The 11699-nt window shown below is 42.3% G+C and overlaps 1 protein-coding gene across 3 annotated transcripts in view; it reads left to right on the plus strand.

Annotated features, from left to right (window-relative positions):
- Positions 1-10579, plus strand: part of LOC122255830 (uncharacterized) — a 40636-nt gene extending 30057 nt beyond the window's left edge. Inside the window, exons 2-4 of one of the 3 annotated variants that reach the window (XM_043020167.2) lie at positions 4771-7532; positions 7763-7861; positions 8662-10579. In XM_043020167.2, coding sequence (XP_042876101.2) covers positions 4791-7532; positions 7763-7861; positions 8662-8871 — 3051 coding nt within the window. In that variant the 5' untranslated portion in view covers positions 4771-4790 and the 3' untranslated portion in view covers positions 8872-10579. The remainder of the gene's footprint in view (positions 1-4770; positions 7533-7762; positions 7862-8661) is intronic. The other 2 variants (XM_043020168.2, XM_086546838.1) reach the window with 2 other exon arrangements.
- The last annotated feature ends 1120 nt before the right edge of the window (positions 10580-11699 follow it).

Here is an 11699-nt window from a genome sequence, read left to right on the forward strand (position 1 = left end):
TCCTTTATGGCCACCTTTCCCTTCCTTTTCCCTTCCATTTTTTCGCCTCCTTTCCCATCCACTCCTCCCTTCACCTCCCCTCCCCACCCCTCTCTCCCTACCCCACCTATCCCCTTCCCCTCTCCTCCCCTCTCCCCACCCCTCCCTTCCCTTCCCCCTGATCACACGAATGGTGACTGCAGGGGCAGTTGGACACACAGGCCCTAACACAACCAAAGGAAATAGGAGATTGGACACTGTCACTGATACTCCAGCTCAGTGTTTGCTTGCAGTAAAGAAATGTAAATAGCGAGAATGATGATACTGCTGTTGATGATGATATAAATGATGATAAAAAATTATCATTAATATTTTTGTCATTATTGATACTGTTATTATTATTGTTATTATTTTTATTTTATGATGGTGATGGAGATAATGATAATGATTATAGTAATAATGATAGTGATAATAGTAATCGTAATGATGAAAAAGAGCGAGAGAGAGTAACGAAACAAGGTAGGGAGAGTTAGCGAGAGAGGGAGAGAGAGAGAGGGCGGGAGGGTACGAGGGCAGGAGGGCAGGAGGGAGGGATGGTGAGAGGAATGGAAATGATGGAAGGGGGGCGGGGGGAGAGCAGGAGGAGGGCGGAGCAAGATTTCAAGGTTAGGTCCGCCTCATCCATGCGGGCTCAACAAAGTCACGCTCATTTCTCTCCCTCTCTCTCTCTTTCTCTCTCGCTTCTCTCTCTTTATCTCTATCTCTCTCTTTCGTAATTAATCCTATCACATTATAACCGGAGACTGCAGTGTCATCACAAGGCGGGCGAGTGACTGCAAGCGGGGCGGAGGGAGCCTAATTTACGACACGAAGGAGGAGCGGACAGAGGGAGGGAGGGAGGGAAGGGGGAGGGAGGGAGGGAGGGAGGTCTCGAGGCAAAACTAGTCGTGGTTTGCTTACTTGTTTGCTTGGGGAATTCTTGGCGCTGAAGAGGGGGATGGGGGATGGGGGAGAGGTGGGGGAAGGATGGAAGGGAAGGAGAGAGTGGAAGGGAGAAGGAAAGAAAGAGCTATTGAGGGTAGAGGAAAAGGGAGGAGGGAGAGGAGAAGCAGACAAAGGACCAATAAACAAGACAACAGCCGAGGAAAGATGAATAAGTACAAGAGGAAAAAATACAAGAAGAAAAAAAATAATGATATTAATAAAAAAAAAAATAAATAAAATAAAATAAATAAAGAAAATAAAAATAAAGGAAAAAAATAAAAGTGAGTATAAAGTGCTAAGAAAAACAAATAAATCAAGAAGAAAGAATGAGAAGGAATGCAAACAAAGTCGGAATTGGCGAAGCGGAGAGACACTGCATGGTAGCATGGCGGAGCGAGCGACATGTGAGCTTTGCTTGGCACGGCAGATGTTTGTTATTACAGCGTTACAAGGAGGGGACATTTGGCTGTGGGAAGGCTCATCCACACGTCCATCCACCTGTCATTCCACCGACCATCCTCCTGCCACACCACCGACCATCCACACATCCATCCACCTGTCACTCCACCGACTGTTCATCCACTAGCATTCAACATTTGTTAAATCAGTTATATATTTGTTTTTTCCTTCAGAACTACGTTTGTACATTTGACTTTTTTTTTGTGTGAATTCGTGTGCGTGTGTATATAAATGTGTATCTTGGACACACGATGCCGCCTGTATCGCGCCCCCAGAGACAGCATGTGGCGTGCTGTCCCCATGCAGATTACCGCTATGGGTGAAGCTCATGAGCGGCTATGGCCAGGTGCGGCTTGGTGGTCCTCACAAGGAATGGGGAGGGGGGGGAGGGGAGAGAGGGAGGGTGATTGTAAAGCGAGCTTGGAGGGGAGGGGGTAGCAAGGTGAGAGAGAGGGGTGGTGAGAGTGGGGAAGGTGGGGGATGGGGGGAGATCTGGTGGGGAGAGTGGGGAGGATCTGGTGGTGGGAGTTGGAAAGATGGGGGTGGGAAGGGAGATAGATATATGGCGCGAGTGGGTGGGTGAATGGATGGTAGAGAGAAAACACCGCTAGACCCCCGCGTGAACTCGCTCTAGATCCAAATTTCCGATAAGAAGCCACGCAGAAAGGACCTCGAAGGACCCTCATAATTGGGCCTCCGTGTAGGGACTTCTCCCCATGATGTGAGGGCCTCGAAAAGGAACAACTTGCGCTCCTAAGGAGGCTGGTATTAGGAGCTGTCTGTTATCATGGTGTAACTAGCTGGGCCTACATCTTAACAGTTAGCCAGTCTGTCAGAATCGTCTGTTTGTGTATGGGTTTCTATCACGCAAACGTATATATTATTTGCATATGATCATGTATAATGTATGCATGCGAGTATTACATATTGCAACCACTGGTTCAGTTGGTGCAAAAAAAGACATGTCATACTTTTCAGGAGAAAAATAAGCCAATCAAAGACCATAACTTTACAAACCATATGATATAAAAAGGAAATGTCAATTAATAGTGTGACTGTCTTTTAAGAAAAAGGATTCAAGACAACGCATATTGAATTTAAACTCCCTCTCCGTACCAACGACATATCCAGAGTACTTTCTATTTATACACTAACACTGTGCATGATCTTTAAAACGTACCTTCAAGACTAAAAAAGAAAAAAAGAGAAATATCTCCTCGGACAGTGATGCGACGTGTGTGTGGCTTACTGACAGATTTCTCGGTAATGTTGAGAGAGAGAGAGAGAGAGAGAGAGAGAGAGAGAGAGAGAGAGAGAGAGAGAGAGAGAGAGAGAGAGAGAGAGAAGTGAAGGAGGGGGGGGGGAGGTTATGGAGGTTGTGTGTGTGTATCTGTATCTGTGTATGTGTATGTGTAGCATAGTGATAGACAATAGACACGGAGGGGGATGGTGGATGGAGAGAAAGAAGAGATGAGACAAACCGATAGAAAGAAAGATGAGAAGAAACAAACGGATAAGGGAACGGACAGCTATATAGAACAAATAAGTGTAGTAACAACAACCATCGAAAGAAGAAAAAAATGAGGGAGAATTGTAGGACACCGTCAGTGTTTCTTTCCCCCCATCCCTTCTCTCTCTCTCTCTCCCTCTCCCTCTCCCTCCCTCTCCCTCCCTCTCCCTCCCTCTCCCTCCTCCCCCTTCCCTCTCCCTCTCTCCCTCCCACTCCATGATAAGTCACGCAACAAATGGATAGCTAAACATAAACCACAAATCTTTCCTTCGCTTGTCTTTACAGAAAAAAAAGAACTAAACAGAAGAATTTATAGGAAGATGTGTCTTACGTCAACTTTTCACCAAAATAAAAGAATGACAACGATGACGCAACACAAGTACACGTAAACCGCAGACCCTTTTGGTTTTGGTCTCTTGGGTTGATTCTTACGTGTCTCTCTTTACTTCGTGATTTGGTTGATATTTCTTTTACGGTTCTTCTTTGTTCTTCTTTTCCTCTTACATATTTTATTTCTTCCTTCTTTTTTTTACTCTTATTTATTCATTTTTTTTTATTTCTATTTGCCTTCTTTTTCGTTTTTCTTTTTTCATTCATTTCCTTACCTTAAAAAAAAACTCAATCCGATAACTGTAGTTGCATGTGCAGTTGCAAACGGTCTCTACTAAAGGTTCAACGTTCTGCCACCGCTAGCAATTAACGATGGCTGTTAACGACTCGGGTTAACCACCACCCCGCGATCGAACGGCTGTCGGCTCGTTACGTCAGCTAATAGGGCGGCCTTTTTTTTTACGTTAGTTAACAAGACGTATGGTTAGGAAACGGCTCTTTTATGAGTTTGTTTGTTTGGTTATTATTATTTGTCTGTTGTTTTATCATTGTTGTTGTTATCAAGGTGATTGTCATCATTATTATTTGATGTTGTATTGCTATTATTACTATTATATTTGTCATTGATATTACAATTATTTTTGCTAATGATAATGATGATTATTATAATTTGTATTATTATTATGATAATTTAATTATTATCATCATCACTCATCATTATTATCACCATTATTACCATTAATTCTTGTTGATTTTATCTATCATCACAATTATTGCGTTATTGAATTCTGTTTCATTTCTTTATTGATTTCTTTATATTATCTTTATATTAGTCATATTATTTGCCTTTTTCTTAACATTATAGTTTTGTACAATTACAAGTATTTCAAATAACCCTTTCAATATTGATGTTGATAGTTAAACTCTAATAGTGTTAGTGAATGTAACATATGGTGGAAATTCATTAATACCTAGGACTTGTACTATTAATTAAAGTACACCCACACACTCACACACACTCAATCACACACACACACACACACACACACACACACACACACACACACACACACACACACACACACACACACACACACACACACACACACACACACACACACACAAAAAACACGCAAAACACACACACACACACACACACACACACACAACACACACACACCACACAAACACACACACACACACACAACACACACACACACACACACACACACACACACACACACACACACACACACACACACACACACACACACACACACACACACACACACACACACACACACACAATCACACACACACATACACACACAGAAAAAAACTATATATATATATATATATATATATATATATATATATATATATATGATGAAACAAAGCCAACATAGGTACAAACAAATTTACAAACACAATAAAGACTCAAGTACAGCCACGCAAATCCACAGCGAAACCAATGGAGCAACGTAATTAACCTTCCTCCTCCGTTGCAGGTCGCGGCCTTCCCTTCACGATGGCGGTGGAGGCGCGAGTGAGCGTGCAGGCCATGAAGGGCCGCTTCGAGCAGCTCCACGAGGACGGCCCGCTGCCTGCCAACCCTTCGCCCACGCCCCGAGTCAGCACGTCCCCTCTGAGGCTGCGCTCGGCGTCGGTCAGCGGCCAGGTGGCATCCTCTTCCGCGCTCCAGCAGGACCGGAAGCCGTCGGAGAGGTTCCTCGACACGAGAGAGGAGGTCAAGAAGCACCTCTCCAGCCGACCGGCGAAGGCGGACGAGGGCCACAAGAACAAGTCGTTCCTCGCCGGCTTCGTGTCCCCCGCGTTCATGGGCTCAAGAGGACTTCGGGCTTCGTCGTCCTCCCCGAAGAAGAACTTCAAGAGAATCGGAACCTCGGAACTGAACCTCGTTGAGCGAAGACCCGAGGACGAGGTGGACACGCCGCTTCGTAGGGTGTCCGACGGGAACGGCGCCGGAGGGAAGCCCAGCGTGGTGCGGAGGATCCCCGTGTTCAAGTCCGTCGAAGGAGGACTCGACAACAACAAGGAGGAGGAGGCAGGGAGCGCCTTGAACGGGGCCCTGGGTGACCACGAACGGAAGAAGGTCATTGGTCACGGGCGGTCGAGGTCCCACGGGAACTTTATCATAACGAGAGATCTTGGCGGTGATAAGGACGTCAGTGCGGGGGATAAGAGCAATAGCAGTGTCGTCGTTAAAGCCAAAGAGAACATCTGGAACAAAGATGTCATTGTGAAGGCCTTGCGGCAAAAGAGTAGTGACAATCTCTTTAACAATAGAGATTCCAGGAGTGACTATTCCTTCGAGGGGAAACAGAAACTCGTAGCCACTGTAGTGAAAAATATGAGAAATAAAGAAAAGCCCAATGTTCTGCGGAAATTTAGCTTTACATCGAAAACCGAAAAGGACTTAAAGAACAAGAAAGAGAAAGCAGTTAGCCCAGCCAAAAAGGACAAGCAGCAAGTCCTGCCCGCCGCGTCACCAGATAAAAAGCACAAGTGGAAAGACCGAGACCAAAAAACAGATAAAACTTTTACAAGTGTTAAGAAGATTGAGATAAAAGCGGCATACCCTTCTCCAGATGGAAAAACATCGCCAACGTCGGTGAATCTTGTAACCTCAGATGCTGTGATAGCAACAGCTGCTATTGCAAAAGCAGTGGCGGACATCGCAGCCTCAAAATCAGAAATAAACGTAGCAGAATCGAGTGAGTCTGGCAGTCCCCCAGTGAGTAGCAGTCCGCCAGACCCTCCAGCCCGACCTCCGAGACGCCGAACGGGTTTTGCGCCCCGCAAGAAAGGCAGAGCTCCATCCCCGCCGGGCCCACCGGGGGAGGCGCCGCAAACACACAGACATACTTTATCTGAGGATGAAGGATCTCCTAGTCACTTTCAAGCCGAGGCCCGCAAGTCTGTGGACATCCATGAGACGCGCATGCTAGCGGAAATCCAGCTAAGCGATGGCATTCATCCAGATGGCTTTAAAGAGGCACACTTGCTTTCGACAGACAGGCACAAGTCATCTGATTCCCTCGCTACAAGCAAGGTGTCTGATAGATCAAGGCAAAGTTCTCCAGTGATGGCTCCCGATAATTCCCCCGTGTGGGTCAAGAGGACGTCTGTTTCTAGTCTAGGGTCGAGCAGGGGGACTTCCCCAGTGGAGGGAAATGTCGGGGCAGCAAGTAAGAGTGAAAATAAAACAGTTGCACATGATATGAAGATATATATACATGACAGTGACCAGCAGACGACCTATAAGTATGAAGAAGGGCCTCGGTCTCCTAACCCATATCAAGACGAGTGCACCAGTGACTCTAAGTTCGACTTCTCCGAGAACGCTGAGCCTGAAGGTCTTCCGCCTGGCCCGCCGCCGAAGAAGCCCCCGAGGACATTCGCATATGACATCTACAGGAACAGCAAGGTGTCCAGGAATGCAGGTGAAGCCATGGAAGGCGCAGACAGCGTGGGGGAGAACTCTGTGTCCAGCAACGAAAAACTGAACGCATCTCCAGAGCCTGTGTACGCCGTGCCAGTCAAGAAGAAGAAATCCGACAAGAAGCTCGACATTAAACCACCCATTAGAAGCAACAGCGATCTTACTAAGAGAGAACTTGTGAAACCATCAGTGGCTCCGAAACCTCCCCACATCGTCACAAAGGCCAAGAGGGCTTCCATGGTTGATCCTCTTTCTTGTCCGGAGAAAGACGAGGAAGCAGCCATGACGTCAGAGTTCCAGCGTCAGGCGCACATCAGGTACAGCCTCCGCAGACCAAAGAAACCGCCGCCGGCTCCTCCTCAGAATGCTGAAGCCGAAGGAGCGACGTCACAAGACCTGGGCAGCAGCAACGACGTCACAAGAGCCAGAGCAAACAGTCGAGTTAACCTGAATTGCTCATACAACAGCCTCGAGAGTCAGGAAGGGCACCTGATTCACCCTCACGCGAGGAGCTGCACCAGCAGCCCTCAGGACCTCAATTATTCCGTGGCTTCCGACGTAGAACTCAGCCCCACTTCCAAGTCGTTTTCAAGTGGCCACAGCATCGGCAGTAACGACTCCGATCACTTGAAGTCTCCCGTCGCGGCTCTGAGGCAGACGTCGCATTCCACGTACAACCTGCGCACGACTTCCCCGATGGAGGGGGACGACCAGCCTACCTCTCTGATCCACTGCCCGACAGCGAGTCCAACCGCTCTGTCGGGCCTTTTCAGGAAACGTAGCATGAGTGACGAAACGCTTTACAAGGCAAGTTTTTTTTTTGGTCATTAATTTATTTTATTTAGGTTAACCAAGCTTTTCATTTTAAAAATGTCATCATTCATGTCACTGAAGGATGCACAAGCGTGTTTGAGATATGATGCATTATAATCCATATCACAGAAATAGTAATGATAACTTTTTCTTTCGATGTGCAAATACACATTTTCTTGTACCACGTGTATTCCCGAAAAGTAATATTTTATGTTAAAAAACAGGGTGCCAGGCATGGGGAGGAACCGATATATGCCACACCAATCTTCCCGAACAACAAGGGCTCTTCAGGACATTCAAGGCAGAGAGAGCTCCACTACATGGTGAGTTTCAGCGGACTTTTACTGGAAGTGTTTAGCATAGGAGTTGTAGATAATGACATTTGTTTTTGTTCCGCCCATAGTATAACTGTCTTCTGTTTGTTAGGGATTGAAGAATAGTTATGCAATGTGCACATACACGCGCAGCCACCAACACGCACAGCACCCCCCCCCCCCACGCGCACACACAAGCACACGCACGCACACACACCCACAGACACGCACACGCAGACACGCACACGCACCCCCCCCCCCACACACACCCCACACACACAGACACACGCGCCTGTAATGCTGTTTTATTTTCTAGGATTATATTATAAATCTACAGAAATGACGTGGTTACCATTAACAACAGAACCGCATAACCATTTTATTAATTTACAATGAAAGAGGCCAAACTAGTAGAACTCAATTGGTTCCAATACCATTAATCGTTGCTATTAACATAATAATCAGGTGTAGGGAAAAGGTCATTATATTTTGAGATACAATGCTTCATATCGGAATAGGTAATCGAGGGTGCCAACTTACATGACTGATATAACACAATGCATCGGTGGCTGTATATTCTTCCTAAAGTCAATGAGAATAAAAACAACTAAGCAGATATGAAGAGCATCATAACCAACCACCTCTTCTTTTTTTCCAAATCAAATTCACTCCATCATTAATATAAGTAACAAATAATATCTTGTTTTAGAGATAAAGAAAAACGAAATTCCCACAACCCAAGCGTTCGATTCTCTAACCACTAACCAAACCCACGTGCTTTTTGTTTACTCCCTCTTCCACCTGTCTAGTGTTCCGTCCTTTTCACGGATGAGGAGGAGGCAGACGGAGGCCGAGACGGGTCGAGATGCAGGAGGAACAGCAGAGGAGGAGGGGGAGGAGCTGAGTCTTCCGCTGACGGGAACAAGGGCCGCGCCGGGATCATCTCCGTGTGGAAGAGGGAGTTCCGCCAGAGCTGCAGACACGTCCAGAACAAGATTAAGAAGACGGTCATCAGATAGTCTGAGTTTTTTTTAGGGAGGGTAGATTGAGTCAGTGATATGATGGTGATAGCAGGATTTGTGAAAATTAATCAGTTGTTACATCTGAATTATATTCGATGATAATATATATATATATATATATATATATATATATATATATATATATATATATGTATGTATATGTATATGTATATGTATGTATATATATATGTATATGTATATGTATATGTATATGTATATGTATATATTATATATATATATATATATATATAAATATATATATAATATATATATATTTTTTTGTATATATATATATATATATATTCATATATATATATATATATGGACAGTCGGAAAGATAAAAGGAGTCTGCCAGTGCTATTAAATTTATATTTGAATATTTGTCTAATGATGCTAATGATTCAGGTTCCAAAGTGGCTTAATTTGCTTGGAAATCTGTGATGACCTACATTGTATAGTGATAAAATAAAATTATGTTGTAAAACATAATTAGACCAAAGTTAATGTTAGTGATTATGATACGAAGAATCTCTATGGATAATACTCCAGTAGCTAAAAGCAAATACTATATTTATGCACACAGTAGAACGACGTATTTCGCTTCCTTCGTTAAACATAAATTATTGTCCGTGAGATGTGCTAGAGGGTTTCTTAAGCATCTACCTCCATTATTGTATCTACATAGCCAGTGTGAAGGTCCAGAGCTTCAGCTGGTGTTCAGGACATTCTACTCTCTATCTACTCTTTACTCTCCTTTTTGTTCATGTACGATGGCAGTGGAACCAGCTGTTTCATCACCTGTAGCTTGGTGATTGGTTGTGATAAAGGATTTTAGTGAAGGCTTAATAGTGGAGTTTTTTTTCTCCTTCTCCTTTTCTTCTCTGTTCTTTCTCTTGTCTTTTAAGAAGAGATTTCTTTTCCTATTGTATTAAGAAGAATATAATCCAGTTGTTGGTGACTCACAAGCTACTAGTGGTTCTACAATGGTTAGGTTTTGTCATACAGTTACGTAATACAGTGGATTGAAGCTTGTACTAATAAGTATTAAAAGCGATGGTACTTATGATTATTTTTTCTTAGAGAGAATCAGGCCGTAAAATGAGAAGTCAGTGTTTTTAATACAGTATCAATCTTTTTATTTTTCAAATTAATGTGTTACGAATGATGTGTTCATGTTCGATATACGATAGAAACGAATACGAAAACCTTTTTAGTATGGCCACTCTTTTTTATATTTTTCTTAACGATTTTATGATGTATAGTGTATGAAATGAATGAATATAAAATTAGCAGCATAATTTTTATAGTTATGTATTTCTGAGATGTCTTATTGCAAAATGTATTTCTCATTATATGAACTGATATGTAATGTCTGTATATAAGCTTAAGCAAAATAAATTATGTAAAATATATTGATTTTTGATGCTTGACATTAAAAGATAGTCACTGACCATACTTAAGCTCTTGATATTCATATATAAATATATACTTCTTTTGTTTAAATATATGTAAATCACATTAAAATCCAGATAGAATAACATCATAACTTGTGTAAAGAAAAAAGTACCGTTAAATTATTTGTATTGTTATTGATTTAAAGAAATTGTTATATCTGTATATACAGGGTAATAAAGCTTGTTTTTATTACATAAGGTGGAAGGTGAAAACCTGTGCCTGTAGGGATAATAAAACAGTAATTTTTCTACGTTGGTTATTTTCTTCGCCGTTACTCAAACTGTATCCCAAATTTCAGTTTACAACCATGCATGATAAAACAATATTACTTTCAGTCGTGTGAGACATTCGTGGAATATTTTTCTAGTCTTGGATATTACCAAGATATTGCATACAGGAGAGAAAATTACATAGGATTGAAAATATGAAAATATAGGCATAGCAACGACAAGAAGCACAGCATTCTAAAGGTACATTCATGTATTTTTAAGAGTATTTCCCCTTAGACTTACTTAACCACATTTTAATGAATGGGCAGCTGTGAGAACACAATGGAGCGAACACGTGTGACATTTTATTGTACTTCTTATGATTTCATATAGCTACTTGTATGGCAGGAAAGGAAATGCTTTAAGTGTGTCAATATGACCACTACATAGTTATTCATGTTAGTGCAGACAAATCAACTTCAAATACCAACTCAATTACATAACATTGAAGTTGTACGTACCTTAACTATAAGGTGAACATTTACAGAAACAAAGTGTTATATATTTTTGAACAATATATATACCATATAACACTTTAACAGAATTAATGCTGCAATTGAATCTAAAATATCAATTTGCAGGTATAATTGGTGCTGAAATGCAATGGTTGGGGTGTCAGTACTATCTAATGACGAACATAATCGAAACTCATTTGTCTTTATCTAATTGTTATTGTAATGCAAAATCAGTGAGGAGTGACAGACTATTTAAAAAAATAGTTATGATTATAAAAAAGGATTTTATTTGATAGCCCCGCATCAAGGTGAAGAAATCTGAGGTTTCCCAAAAATCAGAAAGCTAAATACTAAAACATCATATGAAATCTAATAATAATGGTGACAATGGATAAGAAATATAGTTATTTTGATAATGACGATGTGGATAAAGCAGTGATGATGGAAGGCATTCTACAACAAACATTGAAAGTATATCGACATGTTAAAAAGAAAGTGTTTATGCTCGAGTCCAACAAGAGCATTGGCGGGATTCCTATAAAGCATGTAAACCCTTTAGATGGAATACTCCGAAACACACCTTACAGTTTTGTTCGTGGTTGTTCCTGGTTCCTGGTATTAAGTATTGGTGACGTGTCCTTTCTTA

This window comes from Penaeus japonicus, unplaced genomic scaffold (genome assembly GCF_977035675.1).
Source record: "Penaeus japonicus unplaced genomic scaffold, GWHDUDI00000001_assembly GWHDUDI00000018, whole genome shotgun sequence".
Taxonomy (NCBI): Eukaryota; Metazoa; Arthropoda; class Malacostraca; order Decapoda; family Penaeidae; genus Penaeus; species Penaeus japonicus.